This window comes from Podarcis filfolensis (assembly GCF_964270895.1).
Source record: "Podarcis filfolensis genome assembly, chromosome: 5".
NCBI classification, from domain to species: domain Eukaryota; kingdom Metazoa; phylum Chordata; class Lepidosauria; order Squamata; family Lacertidae; genus Podarcis; species Podarcis filfolensis.
The window spans coordinates 70,418,209-70,440,802 of NC_139608.1; the positions used below are offsets into that span (position 1 = coordinate 70,418,209).

At 43.4% G+C, this 22,594-nt stretch overlaps 1 protein-coding gene across 3 annotated transcripts in view; it reads right to left on the reverse strand.

Annotated features, from left to right (window-relative positions):
- LOC310762828 (hexokinase-1) overlaps positions 1-22,594 on the reverse strand; it is a 49,999-nt gene that overhangs the window by 23,187 nt on the left and 4,218 nt on the right. The window contains exons 1-2 of one of the 3 annotated variants that reach the window (XM_083614340.1): positions 12,799-13,738; positions 2,255-2,417 (exon numbers count right to left, since the gene is read on the reverse strand). In XM_083614340.1, coding sequence (XP_083470466.1) covers positions 2,255-2,417; positions 12,799-12,861 — 226 coding nt within the window. In that variant the 5' untranslated portion in view covers positions 12,862-13,738. Of the gene's footprint in view, positions 1-2,254; positions 2,418-2,649; positions 2,738-12,798; positions 13,739-22,594 lie in introns of those variants that run through there. The other 2 variants (XM_083614342.1, XM_083614341.1) reach the window with 2 other exon arrangements.

The following is a 22,594-nucleotide window of genomic DNA, read 5'->3' on the forward strand; positions in this document are numbered from 1 at the left end:
GGCGAGGCTCCACAGCGATGCTGGAGAGGGGCCAAGCAGGGAGAGAGGCAGGTCTCCGGTTGGGGAAGAAAATCAGCGCAACACCAGGGATAGAGGGGGGCCAATGGGGGAAGCAGAGAGCAGGCTCCGGGACTCTTCACTGGACACCAGCGGGGAGAGCACAGGTCCTCCGCTACCCACGCCCTCCCTGCGCAGAAGACTTCTGCGCAGGGAGAGTAGGAGGAGACTGGGCGTCAAACAACTTTTATGTTGGAAAAGGTTTAAGAAACGCCCACTGACGGATTCTGCCAGCGACTGAACAGCCACGGAGTGGATGGCTGTCCAGCGAGAAATGGTTTAACCAGCCAACCTAGCCCCAGAGCGGCGGCAACTTACGCACAAGAAACCCCTAAAGCCATTACAGGTAATAAGCAAAATACAATGTTGGATCATTTATGACACTGGCTGGCTTACCATTCACTTTCAGTTTGAGACTCGCTAAATACATCATTCTTACCAACGCATTCTTGGCCACCTGGACACAATCAATTTCGCCCATACAAATGAGCCTTGGACATCATACCCATCCGACAATCTTGCAACACAGCTGTAACTTCCCACTAAAGCAGCCTTGTTTCTGTCTTCAGCACTAACATCACACCCACATAAAATGTCAAGCATGGATTTTCCCTTTTTAGGTGTTCTATTACTCTTTCCAAAGAAGGTTTTCTTCCAACCGTGTTCTCATCTCAGCAAAAATGGCAACAAATTCCTTACTCTCACCTGCCTCTCTTTGGGCCTGTCCGCTCATGTGGGTAAGAAATCAATGAAGAATTGAAATTAGGTCAGGAGGTAAATCAGTTTGCTATTCTTAGGGCAACTCTGAGTCTCTTGCAAGCTGATGTTACAGCAGTGTTTTTGCCCAAAGTTATGCAAATCGTAACGGGTATACAAATTGACTCATCTTGTTTGCCACCAAAAAAGGGAGACCCAAATCTGTCAGTTTGGGAAAACACATTTCTAAATAGCAGAGTAAACTACACAAGCATCCAAGAGGCAATACTTTCAGGGCTGCCAATGAAGAAGCGTGAGATCTGGGAGCTGCATCCCAGAATCCCTTGCACCGCCATGGCTCTTTGATTATGCTCCATTGTGCATCATTACCAGCACCCATGATACTCTGTTTGCAGCAAAGCTCTCCATATTGTGTATTATAATTTTATTTATTTATCAAGCAGCTCTGCACTCCATTTTTCATTAAATATATATATATAATCTCAGTGACTTAGGGCAACATAATATGCAGGACCAGCATCATTTTGAAGCTAATGTAATTTTTAAACCATTCTGTCGATAAAACCAATTAAATATCACTGTTCTGTACAAGTACTGAGCATTAAGCAAAATGTGCAAACAGACTTTTATCACTGTAGTCCATCACTAGTTTAGACTGAGCCCCATTAGCTTTTTTTAAAAAAAGGAAAAAGGAAAAACACACACTAGAACAGATGGCCTTTTTCCCCTAGAGTAATTGAACGATGGAATACACTTCATACAAATGCAGCACTTCAGAAACGTCCACCCTGGGATATGTTGCAAATTAACACCCTGTCTGCACACTCACATCCAAGTCAACAAGACACTTAAAAACTGTAACTTGTATAGTCAGTTTTACACTATTATGCAAACCTGCTTAATATTTGACTGAATACTTTATACCGCATATGTATGGAATGTTTTGGCAGCTGGGGGCATACAGGGATTCTTTGTTCTATGCTTTTCGGAAACTGAATTTAAGATTAACCACAGTTTAGGGTTTGGATAGCTAACTAAACTGTGTTTAGTCAAAGGCAGAAGCAGAAGCTTCTTACCTCCTCACAGCAGCACCAAAGAAGGAAGGGCCTGTGTTATATCTGAATGCAGCCACTGTGTCTAGGTATTGAGCATAGACTGCAACTTGTTGTTTGATTTGGGTTTCAAACACACTGTCTTCTTCTTAAGTTTGTACAAGCAACACACCCTGACCCCAAGACAACAGGAGCCAAAGCTACTGGCCATAGGGAAATAGGCTGAGGTTTGTTTCTTTTTAAAAACACTGTTTCTCTTTGGTACAAACATTGCCGAGAGTTTCTTTTAGTTTTACATACTTGGACCACTTTAGGCATACATGTGTAGCTAATGGCTCTCATTGTGCTCGTAATAGTCACAAGAGATTGTTCTGGTTTTGTTTCAGAAAACTGTTTGTTAAAGAAGTACAACTGCACATAATCCTTACCTGAGCCATCAGGAATAGACCTTACAAATGTAGGAAGCATCTTTACAGAGGCTGTTGGGTTAAAGTCCCTGGAAAGTCCATTCTGCATCTCTCTCCTGAAGCGTCCCATAATATCCAGCAGAGTTTCATCAGAGAGCCGCATGGCGTACAGATATTTATCGATCTGGAGGGGACATAAGAGAAAAGCACACAACGTTCAGACCTTGCACCGTTTTGTGTTAACTTAGCTACATTCTTCATTTGTGTCATTTGATTTCCATCTGGCTCCATCCCAAGTGCTTAGGGCAGGTAACAATATTTTAGCTGCAAAGCTCCCAATTACAAAATAATTAGCCACCATCTTTCCCTGCCCCCAACCCTATCCCTGGCACCAAAAGCCAATTAAAAGGTCTTACACTGCTTCCAAAAGACCCCTAGGCTTCGGCCTCCGTGGAAGACAATTCTCGAGTCGAGAGGCAGCAACCAAAAAGTATTTGTGGTCCTGGTGGTGCATAAATGGCAAGGTTAAGAGGTGTTTCCAGCTGATCTTAAAGGTCATGATGAAACACAGGGATGGAAGCCATTACTGAGACAGAATGACTCCAAGTCTCTTAGGGTTCGGTGAACCAGCACCTTGAATGGAGCCCAGAAAGCAATAGGCAGAAATTGTGCACAAAGAAATTATTTTGTCATCAACGTTATCATCATCCTCTTGTCCTTCTCTATTTAAAAGCCCACTTAGCATTTGATTCAGTTAGCATTAAAAGGTGAACCTATCTAGTCTACACTTTCCAACACAACAGGTGAACTAAAATATAGCCATCTTCTGAAATTCATGCTTCTCCAAATTTTGAAATCATGTTCTCCAGCCATGTTATGTGTACAAAAATGCATACACATGGCTAAGGTTTGCATAAAATGCATGCATTTGTGAAAACAACATAGAAAAACGCATTAGATTAGGGAAAATATAACACAGGGAAAAATGCATAGGGAAAATACACTGTCCTCGGGGTTCTGCTGGCCCTCCAGAGTGGATCTGGGAGAGGCACAGGGGGCATGCAGGGGAGGGAGGAGAAAACCCCATTGTGCTAGCTAGGGTCTTTGTGCTGGCTTCTGCTAACGCAACAATGGATTGATTTCTGGTGGGTCACAGTTGGGGATATACTCTAGTAACTACCAATAGAGCAGTAGATTGTGACATTCTGTGCGGCTCAGCTGCTGAAGGCGATGAGAGACAGGGCTCTCCAAGTGGGTATTATTAAATGCTATTTGCGACCAGCAGCAGAGCTGGAGACTGGAGAAGTCATGGGTTCCGTTTCAAGTTTTGGAAAAGAATGTTCTCCGACAGGCACAGGCTCTCCTGCCTGAAGCACAGACAGCTTGTTCAGATTGCTTTCTGCTATGCCCAGCCTCTTCACTACAGTGGTACCTCGGGTTACATACTATTCAGGTTACAGACGCTTCAGGTTACAGACTCCGCTAACCCAGAAAGAGTACCTCGGGTTAAGAACTTTGCTTCAGGATGAGAACAGAAATTGTGCTCTGGCGGCGCGGCGGCAGCAGGAGGCCCCATTAGCTAAAGTGGTGCTTCAGGTTAAGAACAGTTTCAGGTTATGAGCGGACCTCCGGAACGAATTAAGTACTCAACCTGCGGTACCACTGTATTCTGCTCTAGCAAAAGCTATCCATGGCCTTGATCCAAAGGAGCGCAAGTGGTCCTCAAATGGTGTGACCAACACAGCATCCCCCAAAGCTTCATCCCAACCCACTCTGGGAACTGCCCTATATGTGTGTGGACAGACATGCTCACAACCACAAAACTACAAACATAGATCCCAAAATGCCCTATTGCCTAGTCCCCCCGCCCCCCACCTATCATTCATCCAATGGAGGAGGGAAGGGACTCCAAGAATAGCTCTGGAAATGGATCTTTCATTTTTTTCTTTTTGACAAAGTAATAATAATAATAAATAAAAATGTGCATTCCATTTGTATTGTATTGCACCATTCCATTGTAACTATCCAACCTCCCAAAATTTCAACACCTCTTGTGATGGTTTGGCCCCTTTCTGTTTTAACAGGACAAATTCTGCAAAAAACCTTCCATATCTCCTCAAAATCATTTCTCCTGCATATTCCCCGTTTTACCTTAATAGCGCTTTGGAAATGGATCTAAATGCATAGGCAGGCTTATATGAGAGAAGCCGGTCCTTGATATATTTGAGTCCTAAGTTATTTAGGGCTTTAAAAGATTAACGGCAGCCCCTTGAATTGTGCTCGGAAGTAGACAAGGAGCCAATGAAACCATTTAAAAAATGAGGATATGCATTCCATTTGCTTCCATTTGAGAAGTAAAGAGGAGAAACATTCTCAATCTTAAAACCTGAAGAGTTGCTAGATGGACCAATGGTTTGATCTAGGATGTGGCAGCTTCCTATGGTCCTCAAAAAGGGAAACATTTTTTACATTTTAAATTTTGCAGCATCTTTAGAAAGTGCAGAAACTGTTATGGCTGTTTAATCTGCATTGCAAGCAACTTCTAGTCTCCCCATGTCATTAATTCAACTCCATGTCATTAATTCAACTTCTAGTCTCTCCATGTCAATAAACATTTTTGGAGATGGAAAACCACTCTGCCTAAAGCATAACTTTCCACAACTGTCCCTTTTGATGTGATATAAGATACAGCTTAATCTTCTGATATGATAAAACACAGCATAATCCTAATAAACCAAGGCTCATGGCCTCCTACTGCTTTCTGCAGTACACATGACCATCAGTCCCAGACTCTGTAGCTGTATATCAGGGGTCACCAACACAGTGCCCATGAGTGTCTATGCACCCACAAGGCCTTTCCTGGCACCCACAGGGTCACCTCCACTTGTTGGAATTAAGAGTTGAAAGAAGCATTCTATTGTGGTGTATATGTACTACCAACAACAGTTTATCTGATATGCAAATGTGCCCATTGGCAACCCCTGCAAAGTTCATGTCCCCAATCCTCAACATTTGGCATCATGAAACATTCCAACAAATTCAAAAGGATGTGGTTTGTTATTGCCTTGCATGCAATACACACATTATGATCTTACTAAATATTACATTCAGCAAGAGTTGCAAAGCAAACAAATAGAAGTTGCCGGTGGGGGGGCAATATTCTACTAAAAGTGCAGCCATGTTTTATTACCAAAGGCCTGACATGGTCACAATGACATCCTTCCAACATGATAAAAGATAATCTTTCTTTCCTCCTTCTAACCACCTACTCCTAGTGCTATAAAACTTTATAGAAGAAAATTGGAAAGCTACTCAAGCACAGATTAGAAGAGTTTTCAGGCAAATTACTGATCATTACAAGAAACCACTCCGTACATTAGCACTCTAAGGACTTTTACAATGCACTGATTGCAGTGTCCTAATATCACATAAAAGCAGGTAACCTCCCAAGGATAATATATAGCAGCTGGAATCCAAATGTGCACCTCAATCATATCCACGGGTTTAGCCAAGGCTTGTGCCACAATACTCAAATCAAATCAAATCAGGCGTGTCCTGCAAAAGACATACAAGGACTATTTGCAACCTGACATAAAGAGAGAAATATCCTTGCTACTGTTTCAGACTCACCCAGGCATTAGGAGATTGGGATCTGGGCTTTTAGAATGGAACACAGAAGACAGGTTGTTGCCCTAGCTCTCTCCAGCACAAACACACACAAAAGCTGCACAGGCTTTTCATCTTTGCTCTGGCTTCTAGTCATTAAGGCCCAAGCACATGCACACATGGATGTAAGGCAAATGTAAAGGACCCCTGGACAATTAAATCCAGTCAAAGGCGACTATGGGGTGCGACGCTCATCTCGCTTCAGGTCAAGGGAGCTGGCGTTTGTCCACAGACAGCTTTCTGGGTCATGTGGAAAGCATGATTAAACTGCTACTGGCACACAGAGGACCGTGATGAGTGCCAGAATGCATGGAAACGCCATTTACCTTCCCACTACAGTGGTACCTATTTGTCTACTTGCACTGGTGTGCTTTCGAACTGCTAAGTTGGCAGGAGCAACACATGGATGTACACAAGCTACAGCAAAACTTGGGCTCGTGTGCTCCTTCCACACCCTGCATGACTAGGAAAACAACTCCAGAAGGTTTTATGTCCACTTTCACTAACTGAACCAGAAGTCATAACTTAGCACTAACTCTGCTTAGTTGAAACAAGCCAGCATCATAACCCATAGTTTGGAGTTGGCTTATTTTGAAGCTGACCATCGCTAGCATGAACCACAACCCCCAGTTCAGACTGACTGAGAAGCCGCAGTTAACTAAATGTTTTGAGGATAAAATTACAGAAGCTAACTCTCTATTTTCCTTCCTTATTTTGACAAAACAACATCCCTGGGCTTGCCCCTAGACTCAGATACCACAGGCCAGATAAAGCAATACTTTGGCAGCTTCTATGCGTGAGGATTGCTGACAGCTTGAAGGGTATAATGTTACCAACTGTGTCTCTGTCATGTGATGCTAAGCAGCCTGAATACAAGGAGAAATCTAACACTAGGCAAGTTGCATCTGGGTGGATACAGCAGAGCAAGCATAAGCAGCCAACTACAACTTTTGGCATCATAAATTCACATGGAATCAAGCTTTTTCAGTTCCCAAAAAGGGACAAGTCCCCCAATTTGAAAAGGTTCACCCACAAGGCAGAAATTGCACAAAAGCACTAGGGGAAAGGGGACGCGGGTGGCGCTGTGGGTTAAACCACAGAGCCTAGGACTTGCTGATCAGGTCGGCGGTTCGAATCCCCGCGACAAGGTGAGCTCCCTTTGCTCGGTCCCTGCTCCTGCCAACCTAGCAGTTCAAAAGCACGTCAAAGTGCAAGTAGATAAATAGGCACCGCTCTGGCGGGAAGGTAAACGGCGTTTCCGTGCGCTGCTCTGGTCCGCCAGAAGCGGCTTAGTCATGCTGGCCACATGACCCGGAAGCTGTACGCCGGCTCCCTCGGCCAATAAAGCGAGATGAGCGCCGCAACCCCAGAGTCGGCCACGACTGGACCTAATGGTCAGGGGTCCCTTTACCTTTACCTTTACTAGGGGAAAGGAGAAGTAGTGCTGGAATTCTGCGCTTGCAATCTCAAGCATATGTCTCCTGGAGTAAGTCCACTGAACACCTTGAAATTTACTTCTGAGTAAACACACATATAGCTGTTCTACACAGCAACCACCCTGAATGGACTAGGCTGCCTAAGTATGAACTGAGAAGTTCTCCAGTTTTAAGAACTCAAATTCACCAAGCAGTTCCAGGCAAGCTACCATCTTCCTACTTTGGCCCCCACCTGCAATAAGGACAACAACACTGGCCTACCGCATGAGATAATGCAAAGCACTCAGAAGTGCTGTGTATTCTTGAAGTTCCAAATGAACAGGATGCTGCTCTGTATCGAGGTGTTTTTAAACCAAAGCTCAGACTCAGCTTCCTTGCTCAAGTCCTCTAGAACCATTTTGTCCTGTGTCATCTCATTTCTGCTTTGGTCTGGGATGTCTATACAGTAATCACCTCTAGGAGCTATGGGGAATGGGTGAGCTCAGAAGGGGATGAATTAGATGGCCTTCCCGTCCTGTGATTCTATTATTATCTACAGCCATTTCTGAAACACGCCCTGCAACATTCTTCCCTAGCATTCCCCTGACAAATAATCCAAAAATGATAAACTTTGCCTTTGACAAATTCAAATAATTTAGAAATCAAACAGGCTTTTAAAATGTAGTTTAACAAGCATTGAAGGATACAACATCCTTGAGCTTGTAACATCCTCCTTGTGTGATGTTAGGTCAAATTTCTAAATATAAGAACAAGTTTGTGGAAGAAGCAGCCATTTTGCATGGACACCCACCTTTCCCAGTCTGAGACAGCACATCAACAAAACGAAAATAAAGATATTACACAGACAAATGGTGTGGGAAGAGCTTAATGCCTTAAATGCCTACGAGCCAGCTTCACCCCTGAACTACAACACTTCGTCCAATCCCTACTCAGCCATGAAACTCCTTGTGCGGCCTTGAGAGAGTCGCAGTCTCTCAGCCTAACCTACCTCACAGAGTTGTTCTGAGGATAAAAGGAAGACAGGGTGGGGGGTGGGAAACTATGTATCCCACTTTCAGTTCTTCAGAGGAAAGGTGGAATATAAATGTAATAATTTAATAATCTCACAGATCAACATGTGGAGGGCTAATACCACCAGACCTGCTCTCCACAGCAGCAACCCATGCACTAGGAATGGCTCATGTCAGTCACAATCATACTGTTTCCCACAGCAGAGCTGGTAACGCCAAGGTTGCAAGTTCAACCCCCGTATAGCACAGTTGCATATTCCTGCATCACAGGGGGCTGGACTAGATGATCCTCAGGGTCCCTTCCATAGAGTTGTACTCTATGATTCTATGACGTTGGCACACATGCTCCTTGTGGGCTGGCCGGGATCATTGGCCTATCAAAACTTAAAACTTTCAGCAGGCAAGCTAACACAATTGTTTCTCTTTCTGGAGAAATCTAAAGGTTTTACACAAAAAGGTGCCTTATAAATGCCTTATAAATGGGTTGCGTCTTTCAGTTTCTTAGTTAAATATGCCCTTATCGTGCTCAGTTGGTACAGCAAGAGACTCTTAATCTCAGGGTTGTAGGTTCGAGTCCCACGCTGGGCAAAAGATTCCTGCATTGCAGGGCGTAATAATAATAATAATAATAATAATAATAATAATAATAATAAATCATTTATTATTTATACCCCGCCCATCTGGCTGAGTTTCCCAAGCCACTCTGGGAAGCTCCCAATCAAGTGTTAAAAACAATACAGCATTAAATATTAAAAACTCCCCTAAACAGGGCTGCCGTCAGATGTCTTTTAAAAATAGGATAGCTGCTTATTTCCTTGACATCTGATGGGAGGGCGTTCCACAGGGCAGGTGCCACTACCGAGAAAGCCCTCTGTCAGCTTCCCTGTAACCTCACTTCTCGCTATGAGGGAAACAGCCAGAGTCCGGACTGAACGATGGGGGTGGAGAATAGATGAGTCTTTGTGGTCCCTTCCAACTCTGCAATTCTAAGATTCTATGATACTATAAGGAGTTTGTGGGTGCCAGACTCCCATGTGTTACGAGTTTCTGGAGAAGGCCACCTTGGCTACAACTGAGCTACACCATGCTGGATCTCTTTAATGTACCAGTGGAATGTTGTGAGACCACACCCCCGTGCCTAGAATAATACCATACGAGATGTTCACAAGGTGAGTGATCACATCATATCACATACCAAGATGCAAAACATGCCTTGAGGGTTTTATTTTACCCAAGGGAATTACAAAGCCATTCTAGATGTAGCACCTTGAAATCTATACCAGTTAGGTGAACATACCACTAGCTGCTACAAGAATTGAGGAATAAAGCCAGACATTAACAATATGTATTGGTCTTTACATAATTTCCATTATTTCCCAGCAGCACTCATTTGGCCCACACATGTCAATCATTTTATTGTAGTTCCCTTCTCTAAATCTTGTAAGAATTCCTAAACCTTAAGTATCTAAGCGGTGTACAAAAAAGGTAAGCAACAACAGACAACTTTAAAAAAAATATTACAAAAAGACAAGCTACATATAAAAATGCTACATCCATACAAAGTTACTGAGACAAAGAAAGAAAAGTTTTCAGGCTAATCAAAAACAAAAATGTATGGTTTTAAAGTGGCAGGTAATATTTTTTGACCTTCGAATCCCTACGACTGGGTGAGCTCCCGTTGCTCGGTCCCTGCTCCTGCCAACCTAGCAGTTCGAAAGCACATCAAAGTGCAAGTAGATAAATAGGCACCGCTTCAGCGGGAAGGTAAACAGCGTTTCCGTGCGCTGCTCTGGTTCGCCAGAAGCGGCTTAGTCGTGCTGGCCACATGACCCAGAAGCTGTACGCCAACTCCCTCGGCCAATAAAGCGAGATGAGCGCTGCAACCCCAGAGTCGGTCACGACTGGACCTAATGGTCAGGGGTCCCTTTACCTTTACCTTTACCTTAACATTTTTTGAAGTTAGCATTTACTTATTGGCAGGGGTGGGAAAATTCCAAACCCCCAAAACTAAGCCATAGCTAACAGTTCTTGTGCCTTACTCAAACCCAAACTTTTTCCTATAAACTGTTTCCTATAATCATTTGAAGTGGGCAGTGCCCGAGTCCCATCTTGCCTGGCACTCTGCATGGCTGTAAGAGTCCATAATGGCACACCCTAGTTGTGCTACTGACCCCAAGTGGCTTATCTAAGAAGCTAGGAGTCATTTGTTTGCTGAACACACCAGAGTACATATTTTTTATGTTTCTGTAAGGCGGATGAATGTAGATGCCTATCTGTAAGATTCTGAATACAAGGAGAAACATATAAGGATGGCTTGAACAGCAACTCTCACCAAGACTGCTGGAGCATTAAAGGCAGTGCTTCAGCATCACCATCCAAGATAAGAGGCCTCCAGGGCTATCCTTACTCCACTAAATTGGCTTCCTTCCTTCTCTCTCTCTTTATACACACCACACCCAAAACAATGAGTGAGCCACTTCCTTCAGGTATGCAAGTCTACACTATTGGGGAATATGTGTCTCACAATCAAGAGATTAGGGCTAATCACACGGCCCTTCCCCATCTGCTAGTATTCTCCTTTCCAGTACAGGGTGGCAAAAGATCACTGGGATCTAATGAATGAACATCCTACCCAGAAAACCCCAATAGCCTTTTCTGCACAATAAGCTTGATACTAGTAGATATGTTCGTTTTTGCACAAAATAAAATCCAGAATAACTCAGTGAAACAAAGATTTGTCCGCATACTACTTCCTATTTTGAATGGTTAGTTTTAGCCCCTTTGGACTGTTTTGCAAAATGTTAGTTTTTAACAGGTTGTAAGTTATTGCAGATGCAAAAATGAAATGATGATGCAAAAAAGAAGAGGAATAGAGACCATGAAGCGGATTCAAACAGGCCATAGTAGCTCCACAGTCTGGCTATAATATATCTTAGCTATTATTATTATTTTACTGCTTTTGCAAAAAATGACCAGCACATTTTCAAGTGTGCCTTCAGTACTATGAGCTTGATGATGATATCTGCATTATTTTTAAAACCTCATCAATCTAAACAGGCCAAATATCAGTTTCCCAGAAAAATTCCAAATGCTGCAAAAGTGATAAAATACCAACACATGGAAAGGTGATGGTAAGTAATGAAGCTTGTTTTGAGTTCACAGTTTTGTTTAACATGCAAGCAACCATACAGTCATCATGACAGGCCTCCATAGGAAAACACCGATGATAGGGTAGAAAACTACATTTCTGAAGCAAAGTAGAAAATGTCTATGATGATTTCTTTCTTGTAATTTTATATTGGATTATTTATTATTTCCTCTCCATGATAATCAGATCCCTCCCTTATCAGCAACGCATTTCTGAAACACAGAAACACTAACATCTGCCTAATAAAATATTATTGCTGCAAAACATGCTCATTAGCTCAACTTACAGCACTGGGCAAGTTAACCTGTTAAAATATTGGCCCAGTGCCCAGGTAGAGGCCTACTATACATCTCTCCTGAAAAGGAGATATTTCCCCCATATTTCTGGGATGGTGTCCTTAAGAGACCTCCTGGGCAATATGGGACCAAAGTGAATATAATAAATCCAGCTCAGCAAAATGCCCAATTTTACTTTTTTACCTATCAAACCATTTACATCTTTGGAATCTAATTAACAAGCTTAGCCTTATCAGCCCCTTTTGTGGGGTCCTGCTATCTCCTTACGATTGCTACCAATCCCAGAAGAGCAACCTACAGGTAAATCCAGCACCTGTCTTGGTAACAAATTCCAGAGGGAAGATTCAAGACGCAGATTATGCTCTAGTCCACAAAAAACCCGTGCCACAAAAGAAACCTGTTAGTCATTCAGGTAACCCAAGGCTCTCTTTTGTGTCTAGAGGCTTATCATTGCAGAGTTACAAAGAATGCACCTGTTTTTACCCGGCCCTAAACACGCATCTGTATACACGATTTCAGTAGGCCCTGAATGCTCACATTCATAAAAGACCTAGTCCACAATTCCCACAGTTACTTAGCGGATGACCAGCCCTTTATAGTAATAAACACATGATAGACGGATCCAACTCAGACGGGGGGGGGCGGGGGAGAGAGAAGGGGAGTAAACCATGATTGTTGCGTTACTCATCGCTGCTCTGACATCTACATCCTGCTTCAAGGACACTGCAGCCCGTTCGGAAACCTTGCAATGGGCCGGATCTTTCAAGCTTTTTTTTAAAAAAAAGCCAACCCAAAAAACCTATATGATCAAGGCAGAGGTTAAAAGATAAAATAAATGATGCCAGTTTAATATTCTGGATGCTAAGAAATGCATGTACATACGTATATATAAACACAAATTATGCACCCCATAGGTTTTTTAATAAAAAAATAATTATCCCTCCCACCCCCATCAAGACTGAAGAACTTGAACCTGCAGGTTTTTAAGGACGTTCGCTTTGTACCTTACCTTTTTGACCTGATCATCCTTTAATTCTGTGAAGTAATAGGCCAGAAGCTGAGCAGCTATCATTCTGTCTGGTTAAATAAGAGCTTTTTCCCAGGGTGGTTTTGCTAACCAGCACAATTGGGGCGGGGGAGGGCAGCTGAAATTTGCAAGGATGCAAAGCGATCCGTTTCTCTCCTCCCCTTTCTTCTTACAAGCGAAAGATTCTAGAGGTCCTTGGTTCAGCCTCACAGGGTAAAATATATAAATATAAAATGCAACGCGCTCTCTCTCTCTTTCCCTCCTCCTTTCCCTCCACGCGATAGCGACCGACTATAAACCTGCCCACTTCCTGCCTTGCGATTGGCTGTTCAAGGAGCGGTCGCGAAAGAAGCGATTTCCACACCCTCCTCCTCCCGCCGCTGCCGGTTTGATGGACAACCTCCGCTGCCTTCTATGTGCAGGAAGGGGAGGATGCATGGCCATGGTCACCCCGGACGGGCATGCATCCGTGCACGTTCCTCACGTCCCTACACATCCTCAAGACGTGTTTTAATGGCCTATACCCGCTCTCAACACCTTCCGGGAGAAAGAGATCCAGACCACCGCCAGGCTCGGGTCAGCTCCCTACAGATGGGCAATGCATTTTCATTGCTTTCCTAAGGCAGAACATCTCTGCGCCGAAAAGCGCAACTCCTTGAGCACGCAAGGGCGGAACTGTGAAAGCACGCAGCAAACAGGCTTTAAATAAATTATACCCCCAAAAAAGACAGCGGAACTGCTGTGTCACTGCAAAAGAAATGCATGCATTTTGAAAGCAGCGCGCAATATTTGACCCAAGCGCTTGCTAAGGCTGTGGCTGGTGCATTTTGCCTTCTGCTATTATTAGCGAAAGGAAAACAGGCAGCGGAACGGATAAGACAGACACGCGCACGCTACTTCTAGACACTCGACCGTCTGCTCAGCAATGTGGGCGTTGCCCAAGTCGCTGTCATGTGACCTGCTGACGAGGACGCCGATGATGCAGCATCCTCTCGGATTTTTCTTTCTCGGCTCTCTCCCACCCTTCGGAATAGTATTTGCAACAAGGGCTGTTCGACCTGCTTTGTTTGGAAGCTGGTAAATCAAAGAGCGTTATGTGTCCTGACCTTGCTGCATTAGGGAAGCATAATGTGCCTGAGATATAATAAGCACCTTTAAAACAAAACAAAAAAAGACTTTTTACGGTAATATATTACTGTAAGCGTAAGATTTACCCTACCAGCAGATTTTACAGCGGTACCCAAAGGATTAGAACTATATGCATTTTTTAAGTCACGCATAGGATCCGGCTGTAAGAGTGGGATAGGTAATTGGGAGCTGTACATTTCTATATACTCTCGTTATAAAATCCTGACTCCAAATCTGTAAGATCATGGAAGCAAGTCCCAAGAATATGCCAGTTTTTCCAAGGAGCAGCAGGTCTTGGCAGGTTTGTAGGACATTTTAACTAGTTAATGCTAAATAGTTGCCTGGCCACATTCCTTTGCTGTCCCTCATATATCAAGGGCACGCTAGCTGCCAGTTCCTCCATAGCCTCAGCGTCAGAGAACAGGATAGTTGTCATATTTGTCCTGTAAAGCAAGGCATAAAGCCTAGGAACTATAGTTTACCTCTCACAGAGCTACCATCTCCAGTGCTCTCAACAAACTACAGTTCCCAGGAGGATTTGGGGGGAATCATGTGCTTTAAATGTGCATTGGATGTACTTTAAACATGGGTTTGTGGTTCTGCCGGTACCCCTTCATATTACAAGACAAAGCTCAAGCGATGGAATGTTACTCCATCCCAAAATAGAAAAACATCATTCCACCTCAAAGACTTGATGTCAGAGGGCATGCTAAAAGGCTTTTCCTGGACCTCTGGTTTTATGTGTGTACAAGCCAGGATTCTTCTCCGTCCCTCCATTCATTCTTTCATGTGATCCCTCATCTGAAGTTTGACAGGGTACATCCCAGACACAGGATTATGACCTTAGGAAGGGCCCATGGCATCAGAAATCTTCTGACCCAACGATAATATGACATGGAAAGATAGAGGGGGAAATCAACTCAGGACCATAGTATTGGAGGATGGAGAGATCAATCCTTCCCCCTGCACTATTTTCCGGATACAGTAGAACCTCAGGTTTCGAACGTAATCTATTCCAGAAGACCGTTCAACTTTCGAAGCATTTGAAAACTCAGGATCAACGGGCTGGCTGCAAAATCACCTTCAAAAGGCACCTTCGAAAACGGAAGCAATTACTTCCAGGTTTTCAGCATTTCGGTTCCAAATTGTTCAGCTTCCGTGGTTCCACTGTAATTTTAAATCCCACCTCCCAAGCTGTTTCTTGCCTTATGGAAAGAAACATACAGGTATATATAACATATTACTGGTTACTTTTTAACTAATATTACGAGGAACTTTAATTGGCAAGAGCCCAGTTCACCAGGTACATGAAATAAACAGAGAAGATGGTCATTTTAATGTTGATTATATTTAAATGTCTTTCTTGCTCTGTCCTGTCCTGATTCATTTCCCAAATGTTAAAGGAACCAGGCTACACTTGGCCTGGCCAAACCCATGAAATTAACAGGATTTCCTGAGCAGATAAACAAGGGGCTGGGGAAAATGCATGCCTGTATTTGCAGCTGCAGTTTTCAGTGTAGTTGAGATAAGTGTACGCTGTGTAGAAGTGAGGACACCACAGAGCAATTAAGTACCGTATTTTTCGCCCTATAGGGCGCACTTATTTGGGGGGGGGGGGAATAAAGGGGGGGGGGAAATCCCCCCGAGCCCCAAAGAGCAAAGAAGCCATAACAGCGTGCGGGATGGATCCCGCTAGCTGTCCTGGCTTCGTTTTTAGCCTGGGGCTGGGGGTCCGGGAGCGATGGCGAGATTGCGCTCCCGGAGCTTGCGGGGCTGGGGGCGGGGGAAGCCCAAGCTTCCCCCGACCCCAGCCCCCAGAACAGGCTGCTATCCGCCGGGCTCTCCAGGCTTGTGGATATCTGCCCGAAGCCCGGGGTGCTCCCCGGGTTTCGGGCTGCAGGCTGCTGTCTTGCGGATAGCTTCCTGAAGCCTGTATTCGCCCCATAGGACACACACACATTTCCCCTTCATTTTTGGAGGGGAAAAAGTGCGTCCTATGGGGCTAAAAATATGATATTCTTGAGAATTCGCCTTGAACAGTTCTAAAAGGGGCAACAGAATTTTGTGTTGGGAAAAATATGTTCTTGCTCTTTCATTTGCCCTCTAATACTGCAAATAAAACATTTTTTCTCCATAAAATAGAGGACATCAGGTCCTTCATCTGGGCAACAATACAATGTTCTTTCCTTGACTTGTGCAGGAAGAGGAGTGCAAGGCAGGAATTGAAAGAATTCCCAGCTCATACTTTGCAGTCCTGTGCCAAACAAAGCTCTTTGATGCTTCATCAGTGTTCACATCCAAATTTCCACTAAAGTTCCCACCTTGAATTGCTCCTCTTTGCCTGCAGGCCTTACCCTGCATCCTGAGTACAGTGTGCAGAAACCAATGCACACACACATACAATTTATGATCAACATAGCTTTGTCTTAGCACTGTTCTTCAAGTATATCTGCCAAAAAGGTTATCTGGTCAATCTATAATAAATTCTGAAAATCTATAGGTGGTATGCAGAAAGTTTTGTACTCTCTTCTCATCCAAATTCACTGGAAATTTAAGAATTCCCCTTTTCTATCTGTAGCTCTTTATGTGGCTCTTTTAGATCCCAGTCTTGGTTGGGAAGGCCGAGACATACAGTACATTTTGAGTACAAACTACATGTGACATCAAAGATCCATGATCAGATCAAACTCAACTGTTGTTGTTGTTGATTAAAAGTAGCGGCAAAGTGCTCTCAGTTGAATTGGGAGCAGTGGCACAGGGCAAGGGTTTCTTTTTCATTTTATTGCCTTTTTGGTCCATTTCCTTCCCATGTTGGCTTCACAGTCTAAATCCACCCTCCTGAAACTTCTATTGGCCTCACATAGACTTATTCCACTGCCACTCTGGGGTTAATGAGCTTTGTGGAGCAATTTAGATCAGAGAAAGGGTTAAAAGAAATCCTCTCCCAGTGCTAATGCTTCAACCCTTTAAAAATATCCCCATTATATTGCTTTTTAAAAAAATAAAATGGTTGTGAGAAAGGGGATTGGGACTGAAGCTCAAAAAATCTGAGAAACCATTAAGCCATTCTCAATTTCTTGGTTCACCAGACCTCACAAGCTACGTGCACATTCACACATATACACTTAAGTGGATGACAAAAGGTCTTACTAAATATGGGAATACACTGCAAGCTTAAATATAGCTTGGGCAGTGATGCTGATATCTTACTTAAAGTATCTTGCTAAGCGTGAAGGGGTGGGGGAATCTACAACCAACACCTCAGCTAACTTCCCTTTAGATTAGACAAACTGATACACCTAGGCCGTGATACAGTACCCACTTACTTGGTAGTAAGTTCCTTTGACCTCAGTAGGAATTACTTCTGAGTAGACCTGCACAGGATTGCACTGCCCACATTATTTTCCAGAAAATCTTGAGACAGGAATACAAGGCCATAACCACACCATACATTTAACACACTTTAACAGCCATGGCTACCCCCAAAGAATTCTGGGAACTGTCGTTTGTTAAGGGTGGTGAGAGTTATTAAGGAACTCCTATTCCTCTCAGAGAGTTACAATTCCCAAAGTGCTTTAACAACCAATCCCTCTTCCTACAGAATCCAGTCCGAATTTTATTTGGGACCACCTAGACCCATGTGAACCTGACAGGCAATAGAAACAGGCCTTTTTCAGTAGCGGCCCTAAAATTTGGAGCTCCCTCTCATGAAATATCTCCTGCCAACCTAGCAGTTCGAAAGCACATCAAAGTGCAAGTAGATTAATAGGTACCGCTCCGGCAGGAAGGTAAACGGCGTTTCCGTGCGCTGCTCTGGTTCGCCAGAAGCGGCTTAGTCACGCTGGCCACATGACCCGGAAGCTGTACTCTGGCTCCCTCGGCCAATAAAGCGAGATGAGCGCCGCAACCCCAGAATCGGTCACAACTGGACCTAATGGTCAGGGGTCCCTTTACCTTAACCTCATGAAATATACACATGGCCCATTCTTATTATCCTTTAAACTGGCTTGGAATCTTTTCTATTGCAATCCACTTTTAATTTACATGCTCAGCTGGGTTTTTACTCCTTACAGTACTGCTGGTTTTATCTTAATTTAGTTTTGCTTTTTTAATTAAAGTGTTGCTAAGTTTTATTTTTAACTGCTGCTGCTTGGCTTCTGTAATTATAACAAAAAAAATTTTTTTCCTTCCAGTAGCACCTTAAAGACCAACTAAGTTAGTTCTTGGTATGAGCTTTCGTGTGCATGCACACTTCTTCAGATACACTGAAGAAGTATCTGAAGAAGTATCTGAAGAAGTGTGCATGCACACGAAAGCTCATACCAAGAACTAACTTAGTTGGTCTTTAAGGTGCTACTGGAAGGAAAAAAATTTTTTTTGTTTTGACTATGGCAGACCAACACGGCTACCTATCTGTATCTGTAATTATAGTTAGACTACTTTTACTAAATTGTTTTTTAATGGTTGTTATTTTTAAAACAGTATTCATTACAGTACTGTAAGCCATTTTGTGAACTCACCTTAAAAAGCTGGGTATAAATGTGTAAATAGCCTGCAGTTCCAAATGTGGAAAGCTAGTGAAATAAAACACGATTATATAATAAAGCACATCACCATAGTGTGTGGTGTTAAAAAATATTAATGTTCCATTGTAATGAAGAAGGAGAAGCTTAAGTTTAGGAAAACCTCATTCTTCTAATAATAGTAGTGAGTAAAAAAAACAAAAAACATTCTTGGAAAGGATGAACAGGCCTATTGAGAGAACCTTTCATTTTGTCAAAGGCTAACTCTGCCTTGTTATGTGTGCCTTGCTCCCGTTGAATCAGAAGACAGAATGATGACAGGTTGCAATTATGGCAGCCAAAAGCCAGCAATGAACAGAAGAAGCAGAAGGGAAATCCTTATAATTGATGCTACAGGACAGATTAGTTTTAAAATGTGAGACTCAAGTTATAACTCACTGCAACATCATTTTTTAAAATATGTTACAGTGGTACCTTGGGTTACAGACGCTTCAGGTTACGCGATTTCAGGTTGCGCACCGTGCTGAACCTAGAAGTACCGGAATGGGTTACTTCCGGGTTAACGGTGCTTGCGCATGCGTGGAAGCACCGAATCACAACCCACGTGTGCGCACAGGCGGCACTGCAGGTTGTGAACGTGCCTCCCGCACGGATCACATTTGTAACCCGAGGTTCCACTGTATTTCATGTTGCTTAAGTGCTATTTTTCTAAACAAAGTGGTGCTGGAACTCACCATGAATGCCTTCCTTGTTCTCTTAGAGTGGCAATGGCGCCCACCTGAGAGGTCCTGCCAGAACAGAGTTCTAGAAAGTTCCGGCTGAAAAAAAGCCCTGACTACAACATATGTATTCCCCTTGATTCCATTCCACACATCTTGAATTCTAGAATAAGAAAACTATCCTCTGCACCATACACACAGCCATATTCTTTACTCAGTTCTGGCCTAAATATGTCAGAAAGCAGAGAAAAGATAGATATATAGTATCAGTGGAACGTTTGAATAAATAGCTCCAGATGATGACCCAAATCACAACAATATGATGAATGGTCCTAGACTTAAGATAATGCCAAACGTAAGGGTAAAATAGGGTTGCTACATTACCAGAGAGACTATACAGCTACAAAAGAGGCAGATCTCAACAAATTTTCTTATTACTTGTTCACTATGCCATCAAAAAAACACGGGTGGCGCAGGGACGCGGGTGGCGCTGTGGTCTAAACCACAGAGCCTAGGGCTTGCCGATCAGAAGGTCGGCAGTTTGAATCCCCGCAGCGGGATGAGCGCCCGTTGTTAGGTCCCAGCTCCTGCCCACCTAGCAATTTGAAAGCAAGTAGATAAATAGGTACCGCTCCAGTGGGAAGGTAAACGGTGTCGCCAGAAGCGGCTTAGTCATGCTGGCCACATGACCCAGAAGCTGTCTGCAGACAAACGCCAGCTCCCTTGGCCTATAGAGTGAGATGAGCGTGCAACCCCAAAGTCGTCCGCGACTGGACCTAACAATGGTCAGGGATACCTTTACCTTTATGCCATCAAAAGCTCTACTACCCAAGAGCTACTAAGATACCATCATAGAGGATTAGTGCAAATTAGGTAGTTCATCAGTAGCCTGCAAACAATATAACATTTATCTCCCCACCCTACACTCTGTTCGCCATAACATTAATCTTTGAGCAACAAAGTGAGTGATTTCTTATTTTCCACCATCAAATTACAGAAAGGCCTTTGTGGGCTACCCACAAAAGGCTCCGAAGGGTCAACAGGTTTAAGGCTTATCAGTACATAATTATACAATCATAATATTGGTAGGATTCCTCTTCGGAGTCACTGTGTATTCCTTGCTTGGCGTGTTTAATCATTCCCTCTGCCATGAAGCTCACTGGGTGACTTAACTCTCAGCCGAACCTACCTCAGAGGGTTGTTCTAAGGATAACATGAGGAGGAGGAAAGCTATGTACACCACCTTGGGCTCCTTGAAGGAAAGGTGGGATATAAGCCCAATAAACAAATAAATAATAATAAAAACTATGGTAAATTGTTGGTTAATCCTTTCTTTTTTGGGGGGGGGTTCTGTCTTTGCTTTTCACCCTGCTTTGGTATCTTTAGCAGCAGCACGGCCAGCAGAAAGATTACACTGATGAATCTTCTCCTAGTGTGGAGGAAAGCTGTGGTAAATTTATTTGCATCGGGCTACTAGTAAAGCCCAAGGACTGAGGCAGTAAGAAGCTAAGAGCCAGATTTATGACTCTCTCTTGCCTTTACCTCTTTGTAATACATGTCAGTGAACTGAGAACAACTCAGGAAATGGCAGGAAAATACTGGTTTGAATTTAGACACAATTTTCACCTTACTGAAGGGCAGAGGGGAGAAAAAACAGACACCACTGTGCGGCAAGACCTTGGTGCCTATACTCATGTTCCCTACTAGGAGATTTTATCAGGGGTAAATGCCCTGAGGGGATTCTCTGAACGCATACAAAGGTCACACACTAGCCAGTTTAAAACAGCGCTCGCTGGAGGAACTATTTTTGTGGCATATAACACACCAGGAGTGTGCATTTGTGAAGGGCAAGTAGGTCTCCTGAGAAACGTGACACCAGCAAAGGTGGAGAGGATCCTGCCAGCTGGTGGTCATGCAAGAGCTTTTAAGGTAAAAGTGAACAGCAAACTGAGGAAATATAACATTAAGGAGAGGCCAACAGACATGTCGCTAAAAGCTAAAGCTAAAAAGCTGATCTAAAAATAAATAAAGCTTAATTTTCAAAAACAAACTAAGGGCTAAGATGGGTTAGTTGGATGCTGTAGACGCAGAGAGATTGCACTCGGGCTTTACTCTAGAAGCAGACTGGATTTATGAAGGCCACACACAGTCGACATCAGACAGTGTCAGCTGCAGAACCCACTGCTGCCTAATGTTGAAGCAGCACCTGCATCACCACTTGAGGGAATGAGGCTGATGCATGTCAGGATGAAAAAAACGACTGCACTAAAATGGCCTAGATACCACGATTATCGCTAAAGCAGACTGCAGTGTATTCTGCTCAGTCGCCCCAAATATACAACTCTCCATTTTACTGCTGTGCTTGAAAACTAGAAGTGAATAAATGTTACCAGTTCGCACCATACTTTCTGCTATAAATTACTTTCTTATTATTTACTTTACCTCAGAAACTTAACAGAAAGTTTAAGAGCATGTCTATACAGTAATGAAGCAGTGCATATTTACCGCCCACCCCCAACTCTAGTAACTCCTCCCCAGTGGTGTGGCATGGGTTCCCAGCACCCAGGACTGCATGGAGGGGTGGGTGGGAGGGAAGGAAGGAAGGAAGGAAAGAAATAGATGGAGTACGCATGCGCATTCAACTGCCTAATGGTGACCGAGTCACCCAGGAGACTGCAGCTGCAAAAGAAAGAAAGTAAAGAGTCATTCAACTGTCTGGAGAGGTCACTACTTGGTTTGCATGGAGAAACCGTTTTCAACAGAGTCCAGTGACAGAAGCACGCAGCTGTATTGAGGCAGCACCAGGTGTTGAAATTTTGCGCCCTTAACAATTTTGTACCCAGGGCAACTGCCCCTTTGCCCCCCGCCCCATGCTACACCACTGCTTCTCCCCCAAAAAACTGTACAACTCCCTGTTAGGAAAAAAACATTGAAAAACCCTCCAGAAAACAATTCCTAAAATTCTGTGAAAGGAAGGTGTGACCATTAAAAGTTCATAGCAAAGACAAACACTGAGAGCCTTTTGCACACATTACACTTAAAACAACTTTGAGTGTTCTGTGCATGGTTACCTAGAGCCAAGCCTCATTTGACAGAATATATCTCTGAATTTGCATGGTATTTACCTGGGATGTGTTTGCATTTATGTATGCATGTGAGAGATAACGCAGTATAATCACACAGAAGGTTGGGCTTTGATTGGAAAGACTTGATTTCAAATTTTGACTCAGCTAGAAAGTGTGCCAGGTAATTCTGGGTCATTCATTATATTTCAGCAATCCTGTGAGGTACCATCTTGTATTCCTGGCCTCCTTGGAAGAACGAATACATGTGTCATAAAATTCACATTATTCCATATGTTTGCATTACAGATTAAGGAAACCATTTAAAATTCAAATTAGCAGCACC